The sequence below is a fragment of the Capsicum annuum genome, chromosome 1 (assembly GCF_002878395.1).
Source record: "Capsicum annuum cultivar UCD-10X-F1 chromosome 1, UCD10Xv1.1, whole genome shotgun sequence".
NCBI lineage: Eukaryota > Viridiplantae > Streptophyta > Magnoliopsida > Solanales > Solanaceae > Capsicum > Capsicum annuum.
In genome coordinates, this window is record NC_061111.1 from 6,302,151 (window position 1) to 6,321,332 (window position 19,182).

General features: G+C 40.0%; 2 protein-coding genes across 5 annotated transcripts in view; both read left to right on the forward strand.

Annotated features, from left to right (window-relative positions):
- LOC107866167 (SPX domain-containing membrane protein At1g63010) overlaps positions 1-6,065 on the forward strand; it is a 17,232-nt gene extending 11,167 nt beyond the window's left edge. Inside the window, exons 3-5 of one of the 4 annotated variants that reach the window (XR_007057526.1) lie at positions 1,978-2,086; positions 2,486-2,821; positions 6,038-6,065. Coding sequence is in view for 3 of the 4 variants with exons in the window: in XM_047415084.1 (XP_047271040.1) it covers positions 1,978-2,218 (241 nt within the window). In the remaining variant the exon portion in view is untranslated. Of the gene's footprint in view, positions 1-1,977; positions 2,822-6,037 lie in introns of those variants that run through there. The other 3 variants (XM_016712346.2, XM_016712350.2, XM_047415084.1) reach the window with 3 other exon arrangements.
- A 91-nt stretch (positions 6,066-6,156) lies between these two features.
- The window catches only part of LOC107866157 (DNA-directed RNA polymerase IV subunit 1-like), a 33,116-nt gene continuing 20,090 nt past the window's right edge, over positions 6,157-19,182 (forward strand). The window contains 4 exon segments of the mRNA XM_047415080.1: positions 6,157-6,371; positions 8,775-8,882; positions 9,172-11,018; positions 15,810-16,066. The gene's annotated coding sequence lies outside the window, so the exon portion shown is untranslated.

A 19,182-nucleotide genomic window follows, 5' to 3' on the forward strand; every position in this document is an offset into this window, starting at 1 on the left:
TCCCTTCTTCTTTTCTCTGTTGCGGCGAGCTTGCTGCTAGTTTTTTTATTTCAACTTGCAGTAGTTTGGTACTAGTTCTGCAACACTCTTTTTTTTCCTGATTTGCACATCTTATCCTCCCAGACCACTTGTGGGATTACACTGGATATGTTCTTGTTGTTGTAATGTTCAAATATAGATGCTTACAAAACGTAATACTTTTGGCTTAATGGGGATGGCTAAAAAATTTGACTTTGTTTGAAACTTTCTCGAAAGTTGTATTGCTAAATATCCACGGGTACTCCAGGAATTTCAAATTATCAAATCAATTTATTTGGGAACTCATCCCAAGTATGACAAGAAATTTTTTAATTTAGATGGTTTTGTCCTGTTCTAAATATTAAATAAACTATTTTATTTATATAGAAAAGGTCATGGGTTTATTTAGTCTAGCGAGATATGATAGTTATGTGGGCCGTGATCTTATATATGGTTGCAAAATAATTGACATATGTTTTAAAACAAAACTCAATTGGCTTGTCCTACTGCATAAGGATGGATTTGATTCGAAAGCATTGCTGAAATATTTTGTAATTGTTACATGATTTATGTTTACTTTTCTTTTGTTCTTTCTTTGTTGTATATTCTTGAATCGCTTTGTTAGTTTTCAGAGTTTAGATGATCGAGCATGATCTGAATATTGAGCATGTAACGACCCTCCCGGTCGTTTGTGAAATTTTCTCGCCTTTCCTATTTTAGCTCTCCCTGTAGTTTGTATACGTGAATTATGACTTACGGGATGGGTAATACCAATTCTTGAGGTATTCAGAAGAGATTTAAGTCATTAATTAGGTTCTTGAGTTTTAATAAAGTTTGATCACGATCAAGACAACCTCGATTTGGTATGATAATGTTTTCGATAGGCTCAAAACGTATTTTTAGCTAATTTACATATTTTATTTGTTTCTATGAGGTTCCGAATAAATTTTGAGAATTTATTAGAAGTTTCGGGCACTTTGAATAATTAGTTAATTCATAATTGAATGGGTCAAAATTTTAATTTATTTACTTATGTGGTTAATTGAAAAATAAAATAGATTTAAGTAGGTAGAATTGACCAATAATAATAATCACAACATCAAATATTTGGGTAAATAGGGAGGTAGAAATTTTTAACAGAGAACAAAGCTGTGTGCGGCTCAAGGCAACGATTTTAGTTACGAACTCAACTTTAGAAATTGGGACAAATTGAAATGGTATAATTATTGAATAATGGGAGTAACCATTACAATTGGTCAAATGATTGGATAAGCCAATCATTGGCGTAATCATAGCAATAGGCATATGCCTAATGTTACTACTATTCTGGGTAATTGCAACTGATGTGATGCTATTGTTATTTAAAGTGTCGGCAAATTGAATACATTTAAATTAATCAGCATATATGTAACAAGAACAATTTTTATACATTTTAGTCTTATCCTATTTATTACAACTAAACTAATAAATGAACTAGAAAGTTTACAGTTAGTAATTTTTTTTTTGATTTGCTTCATGTATCGGGATTTAGAGATATTGAGGCGAAGGTTTAGAATTTTTAGACTAATAAATTATAAAATGGATGTCATTAGATTCGCCTCTTATAGGTATTATGTATTTGAACTAATTTTAACCATTTGAAAGTTTACGGAAGGGTAAGGCCCTTGCAAAGCAGCTTGCTTTTGAATTTTTTGGTTGAGGTAGGTTACGGTTTAATTGGAGTTTAGACTCGGTTTAATTGTGTGTATGCTCCTAAATTTGATGCTTGTTGATTGGTCTTCGGACATACTTGAATTTGATGATATTTGGGTTGTTGAAATTTGTATGAATAATTATTGAAAATCAACTTGATGGAATTACCTTGTGATTTTGAGTGTACTTATAAATTTAGTACATTGTATTGTATCCAGAGAGATAGTGTGAATTTAATAAAACACACGTAATATGGTTCTCCCACAGGAAGATTAGTGTGGTTGTCACTCATGGCTATTTGGTCGTGACAGAGCAACAAGTGCCAGAAGGTGTTCTGAAGGGCATAAATTTCAGTATCCTATCAGAGACTGATGCAGTAAGTACATGCCAAACTTTTGGTGTTTTTAAATTAGAAATTGTGTCTGCTTCATTCTCTTGGTTGCTTGCAATGGATCTACTCCCACTGGCCAAAATAGCTAATCTCAATTTTCGTTTCCGTCTGTCCTAAAATGGTGTCCATTTTTTTTTAAATAAAGGTCTCTTTTCTCTACTAAATAATTACATTACTGTAGTCTAGTATACTTTTATTCCTAGAAATCTCAAACCCGAAAATAGTTATCTAAAAAACAAATTTCGAACCCACCTTTCCTTAAATTAGTCTAGACCAAGGCTGTAATTTGGGACAGATGAAGTCACTAATTGTAGACTTTCTGTAAATTTTATTATAGAATAAAACAGATTTACGCTTCAGCATTTCTTGCTTTTCTATGTCAAGTTGTCAGCTAAGGTAATTGGATTGGTTAATGAAGTAACAGATCCCGCTTTGGGGTTTCCAAATTTGATCTTTCAGTGTTCCACATGTGGTACAAACAATGGGAAAAAGTGTGAAGGTATGAGAAGCTGATGATTTGATAATAGCTGATGCCTTACTGTTTTAACACCTTCACAGGAATTCATCATTATAATTTTATTCTCTTGCATTCTTTCCAGGCCATTTTGGATTAATAAAATTTCCATATACAATTCTGAATCTGTATTTCTTATCGGAGATTGCTCAGATCCTGAAGAAAATATGTCCAGGATGTAAATCTGTGGTTGTAATAAGGTCAAGGTCAGTTACTACACACTTAGTACTAAAACTTGATACGATATCATTAATATGAACTTTATCTGTGCAGCTTATTTTTCCTGTAAGATGTGTGGTCAGCTATTTGTGACAAGAACGTCATAATAAATTCTTCAGTTGAATCAGTCATAAGGAAGATACATCCTTTTTCTAATTCGGTTACTAACAATTGTTTAGTGTTGCTTTAGTAAATGAACTTGCTCCAAGTTCCAATTCCACCATTTAAGTTTTAGCTGATGTAATTTGGGTTCTGATAGTAAGGTTTATGGTTTATGGAGATAACGTGATAAAACGTGTTGGCATATATGTTGTGGTGAGATAGGATACTATGCAAGCATCCCGGATCGCAGTACCGTACATAGAATAGATGTTATTTTTTGTGTAGTAGTATTTACAACTGTATTCCGAGCGAGAATCTTGGGACTCAGCATAGACTCCTGGTGATGGACTTAGTTATCAAGAAGGGTAAGGTGCATCGGGGTAGGAAGGGTAGACCTAGTGTTAGGTGGGGCAGTCTGACTCCGGTTAGTGCTTTGGAGATAGGGGCAAAGTTGGAGGGGATGGGGGTGTGGGAGTGCAGAGGGGGCGTGGATAGTATGTAGGATTGGGCCGCTGGTTGCATCAGGGATTCGGCTGGAGAGGTATTGGGTGTTTCGAGGGGCTGGTCTGGTCGGTATCGGGGAGATTGGTGGTGGAATGAAGATGTTAAGAAAAAGGTGGAGACGAAGAAGGCGGCTTACGCTAAGCTGGTGGAGTGTAAGGATGAAGAAGAGAAGCGGGTGAGCAGGGAAGAGTACAAGGTAGCTAAAAAGGAGGCTAAGTTATCTTTTACGGCTGCTAAGACAACAACTTTTGAGAGTTTGTATAAGAGGTTAGAGGAGAAAGGTGGGGAGAAGAGGTTGTTTAGGCTTGCCAAGGTTAGGGAGCGGAAGGGTCGTGATCTGGATCAGGTGAAATGCATTAAGGAGGAGGATGACAGAGTTTTGGTTGGCGACGCCCTCATTAAGGGAAGATGACAATCGTATTTCCATAGGCTCTTGAATGATGAGGGGGACAGAGGTGTTGTGTTAGGAGAGTTGGAGCATTCCCGGGAGTGTCGCGATTTTGGCTTTTGTCGTCGATTTAGGGTAGAGGAGGTTAGTGAGGCTATTTGCAAGATGCGAAGGGGCAGGGCGACGGGGCCTGATGAGATTCCGGTGGATTTTTGGAAGTTCTCTAGCGGGTCAGGGTTGAGGTGGCTGACCAATTTGTTTAACAATATTTTCAAGTCAGCAAAGATGCCCGAGGCGTGGAGATGGAGCACGATGATTCTTCTATATAAGAACAAGGGTGACATTCAGTGTTGCAACAACTACCGAGGTGTTAAGTTGTTGAGTCACACGATGAAGATTTGGGAGAGGGTGGTGGAGCGGAGGTTGAGGAAGTTTGTGTCTATTTCGGAGAACCAAGTTGGTTTTATGCCTGGTCGCTCCACGACTGAGGCAATTCACCTTGTGCGGAGACTGGTAGAGCAGTATAGAGAGAGGAAGAGGGATCTTCACATGGTGTTTATAGACCTGCAAAAGGCATATGATAAGATCCCTAAGGAGGTTTTTTGGAGATGCCTGGAAGCGAGGGGGTTCCGGTGGCGTACATCAGAGCGATTAAGGACATGTATGAGGGGGCGAAGACTCGGGTAAGGACAGTGGGAGGAGATTCTGAGCATTTCCCAGTCTTGACAGGGTTGCACCAGGGATCAACTCTTAGTTCGTTTTTATTCGCTTTGGTGATGGATATGCTGACGCGGAATATACAAGGCGAGGTGCCTTGGTGTATGCTTTTCGCGGATGATATAGTTTTGATTGATGAATCGCGACAAGAGGTTAATGATAAGCTGGAGATTTGGAGAGAAACCCTGGAGTCTAAAGGTTTCCGGTTGAGTTGGACCAAGACGGAGTACTTAGAGTGCAAGTTTAATGATTCGAGACTTGAGGAGGAGGTGGTAGTAAAGCTGGATTCTCAGGCGGTTTGCAAGAGGGATAGTTTTAAGTATCTTAGGCCTACGATTCAGGGGAATGGAGAGATAGATGTGGATGTCTCTCACCGTATTGGAGCAGGTTGGTTGAAATGAACGGGAATTTTATGCGATAAGAAGGTGCCCCCCAAGCTTAAAGGCAAATTCTATAGAGTTGCAGTCCGGCTTGCTATGTTGTATGGAGCGGAGTGTTGGCCGATTAAGAATTCTCATGTCCAAAAGTTGAAGGTGGTGGAAATGAGAATGTTGTTTTGGATGTGTGGATTCACAAGGGCAGACAAGGTTAGGAATGAAATTATTCGGGAGAAGGTGGGAGTGGTATCAGTGAAGGATAAAATGCAGGAAGTGAGGTTGAGATGGTTTAGTCATGTGATGAGGAGGGGCACGGATGCCCCAGTTCGTAGGTGTGAGAGGTTGGCCTTAGAAGGTTTCAAGCGGGGTAGGGGTAGACCAAAGAAATACTAGAGAGAAGTGATTAGACGTGACATGGAGCAGTTACAGCTGACTGAGGACATGACCCTGGATAGGAAGATATGAAGGAAAAACATTAGGATAGAGGGCTAAGGGTGTGGCTGAGTTGTAGTCAGTAGGTAGGGGATTTGTGGTGTCCTTTGTTTGGCAAGGTACTTTTTGTGGATGTCGTATCTATATTATTTTATCATGTTCTATGCTTTTGATGTTTTGTGTATACTGCCTCTTATGCTGCCTTTTATCTTGAGTCGGGGGTCTATCGGAAACAGCCTCTCTACCTCGTTAGAGGTAGTGGTATGGACTGCGTACACTCTACCCTCCCTAGACCCCACTATGTGGGAATACACTGGGTTTGCTGTTGTTGTTGAAGTATTTACAACTGTCTGCATTTTGACTTTCCCATAATGCTATCAGTTTTCAGTTCTTGTATTGGTGGAACCAATACCACAACTTAATTAAAAATCAGGTTTTCAGGGCGGAAATAGCAGCTTCAATTTATTATAAAAAATATAGCAGCTTGTATTTCATTATCAAAAGATAAAAAGCAGTGTTGCATTTAAGAAGCATGTTACATCATACTGGTTTGATTGAATATATGCTATTTATTTAAAAAAACCATGTTTTTATGGGTTGTTGGTACAGTACATGTGACATATTGATATTGCTGCTGGTCTATTTGCTCCGAGGGTAATAAGTCTTTGCTTTGCATTTTCCAGGGTGCTGATAAGACATCTGCCTGCAAATTCTGTGATGTGAGTTTAATTGGTGTTAAGTTATAATATTGTTTCCGTTGCTTTAATTTCTTGACCTGTATCTATCTTATAAGCAGGGAACACTAGGTTATCCTCCAACAAAATTTAAAGTATCTCCTAAAGACATGTTTAAGAGGACTACCATTATCGCTGAAGTGAATGAAAATGTTTTAAAGAAGCAATGGGAAACTACTGGAGTAAGTTTGGCTTCTGACTATTGGGATTTCATCCCACATGATGCACAGCAAGATGCAAGTTTAAGTTCCGCAAATTACAAAGGAGTTTATCACATGCTCAGGTAGCGATATTTCTTACCAGTTTCAGTTGGTTTCTTGCACGCTCCTGTCTTGTCAAAATTTCATCATGTTTTTGTATTTTAAGATAATTATTTTGGGAAGTACAACTTAATGATTAGACAGCCCTTTCACTGATCCCTTTGAAAGTGTCTATTGCTGAGGACCCTCTTTGGATAGCACATATCTTTTGCCCTTTACATGTGTAGTTAAATGAGATGCGTTCCGCTGTTTTTTTATGCAAGTATTCCATTGATGGAGGGTGAGATGAGGAATGTAGAGCCGATACTCCTAAGTTTAGCTGAATAAATAGCAATATGTGTGTTTAACGTATTTATTTTAAAAGCCAAAATACCTTACTAGACACCAGTACTTGCTCTAGATTTTAAAGACGTCCTCCTTCTCCCATTTTTCCCATTTGAGTGTCTCCTCTAATTTGTGGAACGACCATGCTATGTGAAGGCTAACTGTTGTGGCTATACTGCATGCTAATCACATTGATAGAGTGGATACAATTTTTTTTAAAATTGAGAAAACTTTAAAAGAAAATAAAGTAGTTATAAATCAAAAGGAAAGATACAACGTAAAAAAAAATGAAGAAGAAATATTCAACCGCCTTTCTGTCACTCACTAACCCTCCCCACTTCTGTTTTTTCAACAGCCTCCTTTTGCTTTTGGTTAGCTCCCAATGGTTAAGGAACTTTTTGTCGTTGGAGCTAGATTGGGTTTTTAATCTTTGCATCTTCTTGACGCTAGCAATACAATATTTTACTTCATCAAAAAAAAAAAAAAAGGAGTAGGTGATTTCATTGAAGGCATCAAGCTGATGAAAATAGTACAATATATGGTGGGAACAAAAGTGAGTTTGTTAGCTCCATTACAGTGAGCCCTATACTAAAGATAAGGAGCTAACAAAGTCCAAAAATTTGTCTGGGCAGTTTATAGGGAGCAGATCACTCCAGCTATATAAAACTAAAGACACAGCCTTAAGACTGCGATTGGGAATTGCTAAAAAAGGGCAGCCCACTCAAGGTCCGGGGAAGGGCCGCATCCCTGAGGGGTGTGATGTAGGCAACCTACCATGATGCATCAATGTTGATTCCACGGCTTGAACCTGTGACATATAGGTTATAAGTAGACAACTATACCGTTGCTCCCAGGCTCACCATTGGAATTTGGAGTTGGTATTCCATCAAAACATCTAAGGTTCTTTTCTGTCCAAACGGGACCATTTTCTGGATTTTCCTGATGGATCCACCAACTTTTCAAGAACTTCAGCATATGTAAGCATCCTTAATCCTCTTAGGCATGAGCATGACCAACTGTGTCAAAAAACTGGAAAGGACATATTCTAGATATCTGTAGCAACTGAGCAATGTGTGACTTTGCACATGTAGCATCTGTTGACAATGTGTATGTTCCTTCCTTTGAGAGTATCTTTAGTCAAACATGCTTCATAGAGTGCTGTCCCAGTGAAACAAACCGATTCCCTCTTTTCCGGTCATGTCCTACACCATCCCTGAAATTGAAGTTCCTCACCATTCTTGGAAAAGCTATAGTGGAAAAACAAACCCCATGCCTCGTCCCCAGTCCAGAGTCCTATAAATATGAATCGAACCATTTGAGGTTCTGATCCATTTGGTGCCACACCCATTTGAGGTTGATATATGGAGATGAAATCCAAAAGTGGATTTGGCTGATTTGGTTCGATATGTAAATTCTCTTATAATGGTTCAAGGATACCCCTCAACCTTTGTTTTTGGTTCAAGGATACCCCTCTTTCCACCTTTTTATCTAAAAGTACCTTCAACCCAAATTGAATTGTACTCTTTTGCTAATTAGCTAATTCAAAGACTTCTAAGTTTTAACTTCTTATCGATTCAATTTTTTTTATATCAGCTCATCTCAAATTTATTTATTTATTTTTGATAAGGTAGATATTTTATTAAAAGCCCAAAGGCACCATGATAAAAGGAACAGAAACACCATAAAACAAAAAAAACAGCCCCCTGTACTTGTCTTCCTAGCATATCCACTAAATCCATGTACTGGTTCAAACTCTCTATTTAAGTCCTAACTATTTGCAACAAAAAAAAATTCTTTATGTTGACAAACTTTTTAGTAAAAAGGAATAAAGGAAAAAGGACAAAATTTTTCTAATTAGTTTATTCAAAGACTTACCGATTTGTTCTCAACACCAAAGAAAAGAACTTTTTACTGATTCAAAATTTTAATATTATCTAATCCTAGATACTAAGCATTTCTGATGCTGTCCAAGCTTCATGATGAAACAGTGGACTATCTTAACTTTGTGTTTTCACTAGTGATTTATGTTTTTGCTTTCTTTGGGCCGTCTGACTAACTTTCTGACATTTAGGTATATAACATTCTGAAAGATGTTGATCCAGGGTTTCTTTGAAGGACTTCTCAAAAGGAAAAACTCAATCTTCCTTCAAAACTGCTTTTCAACTCCTAATAGTCATCGTATCACAGAATTTGGACATCACATTATATTTGTAAGTGAGAAAAATGTGTCTTTTCTTTGATGGTATCATTAATGTCCATTTTTGGCACTCAGCTTTCTGATACCTGATCACGTGCTGCTTTTGATGTCCCAGGATGAGAGTGATAGGCTTTACAGAAAGCTGATTGACTTTAGAGGGACATCAAATGACTTGAGCATGTGTGTTTTAGATAGAAATAAAGTTTCCAAGGCAAGAAATGCGACCATGTTTCTGCTTTCCCTTTCTTTTTTAGCTTTTTGTTGAACTATGTTACATTTGAATTGAGCCTTTACTAGTGCAGATATGTGCAGAGAGATCGGTAATCAGTGACCCTGCTCCCGCTACTACTGGTTTGGAGTATGTTATTGGCTCTGGAAAAACGCACAAATCATGCTTTCCTTATTGTTGTGGTTGGTGATCCTAACATAGAACTTGGTGAAATTGGGAAAATATGATAGATCTCTGTGATCTTATAATTCTTCAGACGGTAGGGATTCTTGCCCACAGAAATGGTGTCTTAGTTCGTATTAGTGTAGTGGACCAGTTGCAGAGAGGGGATATTATACATATACCTCTTATTGATGAAGATGTTGTGTTGATAAATCAACCTCTATCTATTCATGAACACTCACTAATTTCTCTGTCTGTTAGGATTCTTCCAACAAATTTTGTTCTTTCAATCAATCCTCTTGTCTGTTCTCCATTCCATGCGGATTTTGATGGCAATTCCCTTCATGGTTATGTTCCCCGATCAATTGATTCTAGGATTGAGCTTAGTGAGCTTGTTGCTCTGAATCAGCAGCTGATTGACGGACGGAATGGTCAAAATCTTCTCTCGTTAAGTCGTGATAGCTTAATTGCTGCTCATTTAATTTTGGAACCTGGAGTTTTCTTGGACTGCTTCCAGATGCAGCAGCTACAAATATTTTGTCCTCGTCAGGTGAGTATGACAGCTACTATTATAAGAGCACCATCAGGAAAGTGTTAGTGGACTGGGAAACAGTTATTCAGCTTGCTTTTGCCGTCAGACCTTGCATTTGCTTTCCATCAAATGATGTCTGTATTAGTAAGGGGGAAATTGAGACATGTTCTGGTGGGTCTTCTTGGCTGGCGATGCCAGTGAAAATCTTTTTATATAGTCTTGTTAAACACCATGGAGGTGACACTCTTGACCTCCTTTATGCTGCACAAGCAGTTCTTTGTGAGTGGTTTGTCCATGAGGGTATTTAGTGTCTCGTTATATGATCTTTACATATCTTCTGATCCATATTCCTGTGAAAATATGATTGATGAAGTCTTCTCTGGTTTGCAAGAGGCAAAACGACTATCTTATATCCAACTGCTGCTGATAAAGTATTACAAGGATTTCCTTGGTGGAAGCTTAGAAGAGAGCAAGAACTCCATGGATTTTGATTTGAACTTTATGTCTATCATGCAGCAGAAATCAGCTTCCTGAGTCAAGCTTCTGCTACTGCTTTCAAGCAAGTTTTCCGGGATATCCAGAATTTGGTTTATAATTTTGCAAGCAACGACAATTCATTTTTGGCTATGTTAAAAGCTGGGAATAAGGGCAACCTGCTAAAACTGGTCCAGCATAGCATGTGTCTTGGTTTGCAGCAGTCTTTGGTTCCATTATCATTTGGAATGCCCCGTCAACTTTCTTGTGCTGCATGGAACAATCATAAATCAAATCTTGTTTTTCAGAAAGCTCATAAGGTTCCTGAATATTCTGGTTCTTACATCCCGTGTGCTGTGGTTGAAAACTCTTTTCTTGCGGGTTTGAATCCTCTAGAGTATTTTGTGCATTCATTGATCACCCGTGATAGTTCTTATAGTACACATGCTGATGTTTCTGGAACGTTGAACCGCAAGCTTAAGCTTTTCATGCGTGATATGTACGGTGGATATGATGGAACAGTGAGAAAGGCTTATGGGAATCAAATTGTGCAGTTCTCTTACAACGAAGTAGACCAAATTTCTTCTACTAAGGGCACTGGTGAAGCCCTAGAAAGTCATAACGATGCTACTCATGCAATTGGTGGTCATCCTGTTGGTGCATTGGCAGCCTATGCCATTTCATAAGCTGCATACGGTGCTTTGGATCAACCTGTCAGTCCAATTGAGTCATCGCCTTTGCTAAAGCTGAAGGTGATCTCTCTATCTCTGCTGTTTATATTTTTGGGACTCTATACTATGTTATGTTGGCTAAAACAATATTCTTTAAGGATTTGTTCTTGGAAGCTATGATCTACTTAATATCTCTGTCAAATACTCTTCCAAAAGATACATATCCTTGTAGCAATATCTTTTGGTGTCACCTGCTCGACACACCCAAAAGTTAAAATTAACACACATTTATTTAAGGTTTTGACAAGTGTTTAAGATTCATTTATAGCAGTTGCACCATTTATAGCATCCAAAAGTCTCTTCTATGAAAGAGGAATTATAAAGCTTGCCTAAATACTGAAGGAAGCTCAGATAATTTACCAATGGGAGATCATGTTACTTTTGGAAAGAGCATTACTTGTATTATTGACCAACCGAGCTAACTCTTTTGCTTTGGCAATTTTTTGAGAATCTGATCCTTGCCTCCATTTGTGGGTTTAATAATCTTTTGCATCTCCTTGGTTCCATGCCAATGATATTTTAGTTGATACCTTTCTAAAGAAGAAAATATGCGTAGTAAAGTAATTGTTATCTATTATTGCACCTCCTTGATGTGGTATCATTTGTGTTTGTTCTATGGAAACATAATTTTATTCTGTTTGGCATTATTCCCTCTATTACTTCCGTTGTTCCGCCCCCTTGTACATTTTATAGATCTGGTGGACCTAGTTAAGTACAACAACAACAACAACAAACCCAGTGTATTCCCATCAAGTGGGGTCTGGGGAGGGTAGAATGTACGTTGTTCATACCGCTACCTCCAGAGAAGTAGAGAGGCTGTTTCCGATAGACCCCCGGCTCAAGATAGAGAAAAGTAGACCAAAGTGTAATTAAATAAGAAGCAAGATGGATGGCATAACATGAAAAGGAATAAGACACAATAAAAATAGAACTCAGAGCAATACGAAATAAAATAAATAAGCGCAATAGGAAAAAGAGACCCAAGCCCGCCTGATCGGGCTCTTATCTCTGGACCCAATCCTAGGGTTATTAGCTCGACTCAACGTGAGCTCTTCTAACTACTTGCTAAATCCACGCACACAACTTAGCCTTCTACCCTTATCTGCGACCTTCACACCTTCCTATCTGGGGTCATGTCCTCAGCAACAGAAGCTGCTCCATATCACGTCTAATCACTTCCCTCCAGTACTTCTTCGGCCTACCTCTTCTTTTCCTGAAGCCATCTAACTCTAACCTCTCACACCTACAAACTGGGGCATTCGTGTCCCTCCTCATCACATGCCCAAACCATCCCAACCTTCCTTATCGCATCTTATCCTCCAACGAAGCCACTCCCACCTTCTCCCGGACGGTCTCATTCTTGACTCCATCCCCTCTGGTAAGTCCACACATCCAACGCAACATTCTCATTTTCGCTACCTTCATTTTTTGAATGTGGGAGTTCTTGACTGGCCAACACTCTGCTCCATATAGCATAGCAGGACGGACTGCCACTCTGTAGAATTTACCTTTAAGCTTTAGTGGCACCTTCTTGTCACACAACACTCCCGAGGCGAGCCTCCATTTCATCCAACCTGCTCCAATGCGGTTAGAGACATCCTCATCAATCTCGCCGTTTCCCTGAATCATAGACCCAAGATACTTAAAACTATCCCTCTTTCGGACATCTTGGGAATCCAACATCACCACCACATCGTCCTCCTGCCTCACTTTACTAAACTTGCATTCCATATACTCCGTCTTGGACCTACTCAACCTGAACCCTTTAGATTCAAGGGTTTGCCTCCAAACCACCAATTTTTTATTAACACCCACCTGCGTCTCATCAATCAGCACTACATCGTCAGCGAACAACATACACCACGGCACCTCCCCTTGAATACTCCGTGTCAACACGTCTATCACCAACGCAAACAGGAACGGACTAAGAGTCGAACCCTGGTGCAACCCTGTCTCGACCGAAAAATGCTTTGAGTCCCCTCCCGCCGTTCTCACCCGAGTCTTCCCTCCATCGTACATGTCCTTAATAGCTCTGATATATGCCACCGGGACCCCTTTGGCCTCTAAACATCTCCACAGAACCTCCCTCGGAACTTTGTCATAAGCCTTCTCCAAGTCGATGAACACCATATGAAAATCCTTCTTCCTTTCCCTATACTACTCCACCAATCTCTTCAGTCCTCACCAGGTGGATTGCTTTAGTCGTCTTGCGACCAGGCATAAAACCAAACTGATTCTCCGAAATGGACACGATCCTCTTCAATCTGAGCTCAGCTAACCTCTCTCAAATCTTCATAGTATGACTCAATAGCTTGATACCTCTATAGTTAGTGCAACTCTGGATGTCTACCTTGTTTTTATATAACGGAATCGTCGTACTCCACCTCCAAGCCTCCGGTATCCTTGCCGTCTTGAAAATGCCGTTAAACAAATCAGTCAACCACCTTAAACCACTCCTACCTATAAACTTCCAAAAATCCATCGGAATCTTGTCAGGCCCCATTTCCCTTCCTCTTCGCATTCTACAAATAGCTTCTCGGACCTCCTCAACCCTAAAACGTCTACAATAACTGAAATCACGTCTCTCCTCCGAGTGTTCCAGCTCTCCTAACTCGATGCCTCTATCCCCCTCCTCGTTCAAAAACCTATGGAAATACTCCTGCCATCTCTTCTTAATGTGGACATCCTTCACCAAAACTGTACCATCCTCCCCTTTAATGCACTTCATTTGGTCGAAGTCCCTACCCTTCTTCTCCCTAGCATTAGCAAGCTGATACAACCTCTTTTCCCCGCCTTTCGCATCTAACCCCGCATACAAGCTCTCAAACGCTACAGTCTTAGCCTCTGTAACTGCAAGCTTAGCCTCCTTTCTTGCAACTTTGTAGGCCTCCCTATTCACCCGTTTCTCCTCTGCATCATTACTCTCAATAAACTTAACATACGCCCCCTTCTTAGTCTCCACCTTCTTCGTAACTTCTTCATTCCACCACCAGTCTCCCTTATGTTGTCCTGCCCGACCCCTCGAAACACCCAAAACTTCTCTGACAGCCTCCGTGATGCAACTGGCAGCCCTATCCACATAGTCCTCACGTCCCCCCTGCTCTCCCACACCCCCAAACTTGTCACTTTCTTCTCAATCTCTAACGCACTGCCCGGCATCAAGCCACCCCACCTAATTCTAGGCCGACTCTCTCCGATCCTCCTCTTCTTGCCCTTCTTGATAGTCAAGTCCATCACTAGAAGCTTGTGCTGGGTCGAAAGATGCTCACTCAGAATGACTTTACAGTCCTTACAAAGAGCCCTATCCCCCTTCCTAAGCAGCGAAAAGTCGATTTGAGTCTTGGCTATCGCGCTTCGGAAGGTAATTAGGTGATCCTCCTTCTTCGGGAAGCTCGAATTCACCACCACCAACCCAAAGGCCCTTGCAAAATCCAACAGAGCAGGTCCCTCATCATTCTTATCGTCGAATCCAAAACCTCCATGCACATCGTCATAACCTCCAGGCAAAACCCCAATGTGCCTATTGAAGTCCCCCGTTATGACAATCTTCTCCGAACTAGGCACGCTTCTCACCACCTTATCCAACGCATCCCAAAACCTTTCTTTCTCCTCCTCAGCCAAGCCTACCTGCGGTGCATAAACACAACACACATGCAGCGAAAACCCCCTAACGACCAACTTAATCGTCATCAGCCTATCACTAACCCTCTTAACCTCCACCACCTGCTCTCTAAGCTCCTCATGCACTAAGATCCCCACTCCATTCCGACGCCTGTCGCGCCCAGAGTACCACAACTTATACCCATCCACATCCCCAGCCTTAGACCCTACCCACTTAGTCTCCTGCACACACGCAATGCTGATCTTCCTCCTCTTAAGAACCTTGACCAGCTCTATGGACTTACCCTGAAGGGTTCCTATATTCCACGACCCTACCCGCAACCTATCAACTCTCGCTTATCGCCTACCTCTACCATCCCTCACCACACCTGCCCTAACACCCGACCTAAACCCCCCACTCACCCCTGCCCTGCCCTTCTCACTCCCACCCAAAACCGGCCCCAACCCCAACCCCCTCGGACAAGACCCTATACCACCATCAACCCCTACCTCCACCACGTAAGAACCAAAAACCAAGCCCTAAACCGATAAACCACAAGCAGGAAACCAAAAAAGCAGCAGGGAAGCAGTGATCGCACACAGATAAAACTATCCGGCCTAGCAAATGGACACAACTCTAATCACAAGAAACAACAGTGCAAACGAGAACGGTAAATAATAACTAGTAAAAGTAAAAGTATGTAAATAACAAGGGTTAGATGTCACCGGGGTAATCTCGTGTGCTGATGGTACCGTTAATTCTGGCTTCGGAGTTGGTTGCTGAAAATGCAGTCGCCGGAAATATTCCGCCGGAGCTTCGCCGGCTGTAGCTGTCGCTGGAGCGTGTCCTGGGCGTTACCAGATCTGTGTTCTGGTGCCCGTTGCCGAAGTCGATTCGGCGGAAACCCTTGTCCCGCCGGCGATATCAGTGGCTAGATTGCAAAGAAGGAGAAGGGAGAGAAAGAAGTAATTCGGGAGAGATGGGGAGAGGGGGGGAGAGGGAGAGATGCAAAGAAGGTACCCTTACCTGTCACCGGCGCCGGCACCGGTCGATCAGTCGAAGAAGAAGAGCGTTGGTTGTGAAGAGAGAGAGAGAGAGAGTGTATGAGAGAGTGCTTTTGGTAAATAAACGTGAATTCCGGTGGACCTAGTTAAGTAATGTGATAAAACTATTTAAAACTTTGACTCACATATCTCGACCTTTTTCATCAGGGATATCAACCGGCTAAACCGATTGATGTGTATGCTCTGCTGAGCAACCATGTCACCACGGATAAGCCGAAGGTGAAGGTCACTCTTGATGATGATATTGAAATGGGTGGAAAGTCTCTTGCTGGACGTCTTTATAAGCTTGATGATCTCAATAAAAAGTGTTGTAAAAGCCAGTGGGCAATTGCAAAGCTGAGAAGTTTGGTTTCATTCAATGACATAGAGAAGTTCTCCCAGTCACTGAAGCAAATGTTGTCCAAGTATGTCAATGCTTCTTTTTGTGCAATTCCTAATTCATTCCTTGATACAAAAGAAAAAGAAACTATCAATGAGAAGATTCAATTCCCAAGTTGTAGCTTCCAGATTCCGGTTCTGCAGGTTTTTGGTGTTTTCTATGTTTACTTGCTTCTTTTGTTTCAGCAGTTTGTACTCATTTATCTGCTTTTTAACTGGATTAATGAAATTCATTCACTCTAGGAGCTATTTGAAACAACGCTCTTGATGTTAACTACACTAGTTTTCATGTTTTCTATTTACATTGATACAGTTTATCTCTATTAAATTGTTATTTTTGGAGTTTGACTTCCTTTTCCTTGTGTTTCTTTGAAATGAAGTTTCGAGGTTATCAGTGTTGCTAACAACCTTCTTAAAGATCTGTACGATGTACAAGGTCTTTTGTAATTGTAAATATTGCTGCCGCCTGTCAGTACTATCTTTGTGCTGATGAATATACTGTTACCTTTCTAGAAAATCCCACTTAAAGTTCATTAATATGTTGAAGTGAGACCCACCTAACTCATTTAACACAGTGACTTCGACATATGGAGTAATCTCTCTAATATTGTTGCAAGAATTATTCTTCTGCGACATTACGTTCTCTACTTTCTTTAGAGCTAGTACCCTAACTGCATCAAGTTGACAAAAAAAGCTAGCATCAAGCTTGCTGCAGCAGAGAAACAGAAAAAAAAAAACCTAGCATCAACCTAGTCATACTTGGCATGAGTTGTTCCCAAATAAATTGATTTGATAATTTGAAATTCCTGAAGTAACCATGGATATTTAACATATCCAAAGATTTTGAAACTATATTGTCAGTTCTATAACTAGAATAGTTAGTTCATTTGATGACAACTAAAGTGAGGGATTTGAAATCCATGAACTGTGTCCAGTAACACGAAACACATACGAAATAACATTTGTGCAATAGATGGATATCAATCACTTGCATCAAAATGGAGCATAGAAGAATTATACCTCCGCAAGCCTGACTAGCCAAGTTGGGGCTTGGACTGTGCACAGTCAAACTCAAAACCAAAACGTGGATGTAAACTCGTCAGCCTGTCACACAAGGATCTCCATCAATCATTTTCAAATACCATATGCTAAAACTGAGTTGTTTCTTTCATTTAAGGGGGTAAATGTTTTTTTACAAGGAGAGCCAACTTTCATAACTTTTTGGTGATTTGATGATATTGTTAAAATAATGTTGTGGTTAGAAAAAACACATAAGGAGGTAACCATGAAACTGCAGTTAAGGTGTATAAAGCGCTACATCTGATCAATAATATTTTTAGATTAACACCAATTAAATGACCTTAGATCTCTAAAGCCCAACAAAACTTATCTTTCTTCACCAAGATGGTAGAAACAGTTCCATAAGATTCTTAATTAAGAGAACATGACATAATAGATGAAGATGAAACAAGAGTGCTACATTACAAATGATACGAAAAAAATAAAAGGTAAGTTATACTTAGAAGTTATACCTTACATAACCAAAAGATGAGTTTCACAGAAATGTGAATACCAAGATGGGTATTCCAGAAAGATAAAAGCTGCAGACAATATACAACGAGAAAAACAAAATGAAAGGTCATCCAAGATTATTTGATCATGACTTCCAAATGTGCTGGTCAATACATAGACATTTAGACTTCCAAGTTGTATTGGATTCTCCAGAAAGTAGAACGCGTCAATATAGAAGGTACTGTAATATGTATAATACAGAAAGTAGAGCAACACTAATATAACTTTAGAGAATACAAAAGTTTCAAAGAGTGTCAAATTTTCTAGCTATGCGCACTAGGCCAAAGTATTAATTTTTGTAAACATCTACACTTGAACGTTACAATAACAAGACCATACCCAGTGTAATCCCACAAGTGGGGTCGTGCAAATCAGAACTAAAAAGAGTGTTGCAGAACTAGTACACGAACTACAACAAGTTGGAAAAAGAACTAGCAGCAAGCTCGCCGCAATAGAGAAGAAGAGGAGAAAAAGAGATGAAAAACTTTCTGAGAAGAAGAAGTACAAGAGTCCAACAGTCGCACAAACATGGTAAATGGTTTTGAAAGAAGTGTGTAATTGTTTTTATAGAGTTTAAGAAAAAAAACTGGTGGCACTTAAGCAAACTTTCTTTCGCTTTTACTTAAGTGGTGCTTCTCGCTTCAGTCCCAAAAGTTTTTCACAATCGTGGCGCTTCAAGACTTTTAAGCGCTAGCCTCATGCTTCGCTTTGCGCTTCGTCGCTTTTAATAACACTGATGGTAATAAAAATAAAACAACGAGAAACAAACAAGTGCGACAACAGATATTAATACGCATTGAAGAATAAGATAATCTTTCGAGCCTTCTGATTATGTAGAATTGATTAATCTAGGTCCAAGTTGGAGATAAATAACATATAAGAATAGACTTTGCAATCACCTTTTAAGTTAGCTTGCTTGATAAGGTTCTCCTCTCTGCCAGTTTCTATCCTCTAGGATCGTGATATCAATTTCTACCAGATACTTAGTCGTGTTGTGAAAATTGGAAAATGTGAGCATCTAACAGAACATCTATATATATTTGTCTATATTTATATATTAAGATAAATCTGGGACACGAAAGAGTGATGTGGCACCTCCTATAGTCAGTATTCCTACTTAAGATAGTTATTTGACAAGTGCCTCCTTTACTTGGTCCAGGTCAGAGGACTTTTTTTCTAGATTGAGACTAGATAGATTCCTTGTGTCCACTTCTTGTGAAGAACTGTCACCCAATGTGATCCGAATTCCTTTTCCAAGATTTGTTTCGGATCAGTCTTGTATCTTATTGGACTGTAGCTAAGGACGATGGACGAGGTCTCTTTTTAGATTCGAGAACATGTTAAGATTGGATGATTTCATGGATAGAGTGGCCGAATGGTGAAGCCGTTACGGTTGAGGAGAGGCCTTTTAGGCTTGCCAAAAAGCTAAAATTGCTCAAGAAAGACTAAGAGAGTGGAATAAAGAAGTGTTTGGTAGGGTAGAGGTGAATATAAGGGAGATTATGTTTGAAGTGGGGGAGTTAGAGAGGCTTGAAACGGGGAGTAAGTTAGAAGTGGGGGAGAAGGAAAG